Source organism: Amphimedon queenslandica, unplaced genomic scaffold, assembly GCF_000090795.2.
Source record: "Amphimedon queenslandica unplaced genomic scaffold, v1.1 AMPQUscaffold_13287, whole genome shotgun sequence".
Taxonomy (NCBI): domain Eukaryota; kingdom Metazoa; phylum Porifera; class Demospongiae; order Haplosclerida; family Niphatidae; genus Amphimedon; species Amphimedon queenslandica.
The window spans coordinates 95,003-98,524 of record NW_003546477.1 but is presented as its reverse complement, the minus strand read 5'-3'; the positions used below and the strand labels follow the sequence as shown (position 1 = coordinate 98,524).

Genomic DNA, 3,522 nt, shown 5'->3' with positions numbered 1-3,522 from the left:
TCTTGTATATTTTGTATGTGCTGTGAAGTTGTTTAATAATAATAATAATAATAATAATAATAATAATAATAAATTCTCTGGATTACTGGCATTGTATTGATGTCCTTTGATGTCCTTATGTTGTTGCATGGGCTGAAACTTATTATTCAGTTTTTAAGTTACATGTACATGTATGACCATTTTAAGAAATTTGCCAAAATCTGAAAAATACCCAAGGCTATAGCCCATGGTTTTTTCCAAAAATGGCTCCAAAATCACCCCCAATTTTTATTACATTTTCTGATACATATTGATGTTCTTATGCTGTGTAGAAAGTTCGAGCTGATTCTGACTTCAATTTTTTGAGTTGCGGCCATTTTAAAAAATGAGCTAAAATCTGAAAAATACCCAAGGCTATAGCCCATGGTTTTTTCCAAAAATGGCTCCAAAATCACCCCCAATTTTTATTACATTTTCTGATACATATTGATGTTCTTATGCTGTGTAGAAAGTTTGAGCTGATTCTGACTTCAATTTTTCGAGTTGCGGCCATTTTAAAAAATGAGCTAAAATCTGAAAAATACCCAAGGCTATAGCCCATGGTTTTTTCCAAAAATGGCTCCGAAATCACCCCCAATTTTTATTACATTTTTTGATACATATTGATGTCCTTATGCTGTGTAGGAAGTTTGAGCTGATTCTGACTTCAATTTTTCGAGTTGCAGCCATTTTAAAAAATGAGCTAAAATCTGAAAATTACCCAAGGCTATAGCCCATGGTTTTTTCCAAGAAATGATTCCGAAATCATCCCCAATTTTTATTACATTTTCTGATATATATTGATGTACTTATTCTGTGTAGAAAGTTCAAGCTGATTCCGACTTCAATTTTTCAAGTTATGGCCATTTTAAAAATGAGCTAAAATCTGAAAAATACTCAAGGCTATAGCCCATGGTTTTTTCCAAAAAATGGCTCCGAAATCACCCCAAATTTTTGTTACATTTTCTGATGCATATTGATGTACTTATGCTGTGTAGAAAGTTTGAGCTGATTCCGACTTCAATTTTTCAAGTTATGGCCATTTTAAAAAATGAGCTAAAATCTAAAAAATACCCAAGGCTATAGCCCATGGTTTTTTCCGAAAAATGGTTCCGAAATTACCCCCAATTTTTATTACATTTTCTGATACATATTGATGTACTTATGCTGTGTAGAAAGTTTGAGCTGATTCCGACTTCAATTTTTCGAGTTGCGGCCATTTTAAAAAATGAGCTAAAATCTGAAAAATACCCAAGGCTATAGCCCATGGTTTTTTCCAAAAAATGGCTCCGAAATCACCCCCCGTTTTTATTACATTTTCTGATACATATTGATGTATTTATGCTGTGTAGAAAGAGAAAAAGTGAAATTTTGACATGTATACAGTACATGTACATGCATGTATAATTAATAATGTTTATTATTATTATTTATTTGTTTATACGTGTACATTGTACATATATGTGTGTACCCTAGCACAGTTTATTGTTAGCTGTTATTCTATTCATACTCAGCATATAGAGCATAACAGGATTAGCCTACTGTTGTTTGTTATCCTTATATTGATCAAGTTTACTTTGTACTCTAGTACAACTTGATACATTATTAACTGCACTATGTGAATGGGTCACTGACTCCCTTTCATTATACGCTTTCTGTACTGTTGCACTTTCAGTCAGGATATGAACTATTAGTCACATTCTGTCTGTCTGTGTCTGTTTGTGTGGCTTTATAAAGTTACATGTAAGCCTTAATTGAGGTATTCCATGTATTTTTAACATCTGTGTCTAATTTTCCTCTTATTACATGTAATACATGCGAAAGGATACATGTGTACATGTACATGTGCTTGTACATGTATTTCCATGCATCAATTAACTAAAGGCATTGCTTTCCTGTAAATTTGTATGTATTCTATATCATTCAATTTACTTCTGCCTCTCTCTCTCTCTCTCTCTCTCCCTCTCTCTCTCTCTCTCTCTCTCTCTCTCTCTCTTTCCTCTCTCTCTCTCTAGTTCTTTCTTCAAGATGATACAAGGATTCCACTAGTTGACATCTTAAACAAAGAAGACTCCCTCCTCACCAATGCCTTCTCCCTCTATCCCATCTCATCAGTTGAGAGGATGTTCTCTGTCCATTACTACTATGCTACAATCGAATACAAGAAGTACTCCCTGAAAGCTGATACAGCTGGTAACATGATGATGGAAGCGTGTCAGGAGTTACCCAACGCTCTCTTAGATGAGGATATTGTACAGATTGGTTGCGATCTGGTACGAGGAGATGATCAAAGTATTCTCGACAGTCAGAAGAACCTTATCAAGTATCGTCGGACGACCAGATACCGGCCTATTAATCATTACCAGTATCGCAACTGGCGTTATTTCGACACTAATAATCTCTATAACGATGAGACTACAGAGCCTCATCATCACGTTGGACTCTTTAAATATCTATCAAGAGAGTTTAGACGTGCCACAGACCAAGCCACGAAAGAAATAAATAAGAAATATGCCCCAAAGCGATATAAGCTTCGTACGATAATAAATGGGTTTGTCAAGAACGATCCTATTTTTGGTAACGATTACATCATAGATGGGAAATTTGTTGACGTGAAGCATACCTCAGCGGCTCTGTACGAGCGTGTTAGGATCTTCCAGCCCATTCAAAATGGCTATACTGTAAAACCGTCAAAGAATGATGCAAGTGAATTGATTAATATTGTCGTACCGATATCCGATGTCACCCAGCGTTGCTACGACTACCTCGAGATGTTTGAGAAGATTTATTCCCGTGACGACAAGCTGCGACTGGTTTTGGTCATTTTCGGCAAAAACGACGTCCACGACATAGAAGAGAAGATTAACGAGATACGACAGACCACGCCCAAAGTGAACATAGTCATAGTTAAAGGAAAGGGTAACTTCTCACGAGCTCAGGCTCTAGATCAAGGAATGATGACGCTAGAGAAGAATGATTTGGCTTTTCTCTGCGACGTCGACATGGAAGTCAACATTACGTTCTTTGATCGCTGCCGAAAGAACACGAATCAAGGAAAAATGGTCTATTACCCGGAGGTTTTCAAAATGTACAACTCCCGTTTTCTAAACCCAGATAAAAACGCTCGAAGAAAGCACTCGCGTTTCCGCGGGCATTGGGGCGGCTATGCTTTTGGAATGCTCTGTATTTATAAATCAGACTACACTAAAGTGGGAGGACTCAATACAAAGATGATGGGCTGGGGTGGTGAGGACGTGGACCTCTTTCAAAAAGTTTTAAAGAGTCGTATTGAGGTTCTGAGAGCTCCAGACGTTGGTCTTATTCATAGATGGCATAAGAGGAGCTGCTCGAAAGCCTCGCTGACAGAGAATAATTATAAACAGTGTCTGTCGTCAAGAGCTGAAGCGTTAGGTGATAAAAGGCCACTGGGACACTTTTTATATCTCCTGCAAGATATGTATCCTGATTTGAAACAGAAACTACAAATTCCTGTATAGTTTATAG

At 37.0% G+C, this 3,522-nt stretch overlaps 1 protein-coding gene across 1 annotated transcript; it reads left to right on the top strand.

The window, feature by feature from the left end:
- Positions 1-2,012: 2,012 nt before the first annotated feature.
- Positions 2,013-3,516, top strand: LOC105313529 (chondroitin sulfate N-acetylgalactosaminyltransferase 2-like). Its single transcript, XM_011407030.2, has one exon. The coding sequence runs from the start codon at positions 2,142-2,144 to the stop codon at positions 3,513-3,515; it is 1,374 nt and encodes a 457-aa protein (XP_011405332.1). The 5' UTR covers positions 2,013-2,141; the 3' UTR covers position 3,516.
- The last annotated feature ends 6 nt before the right edge of the window (positions 3,517-3,522 follow it).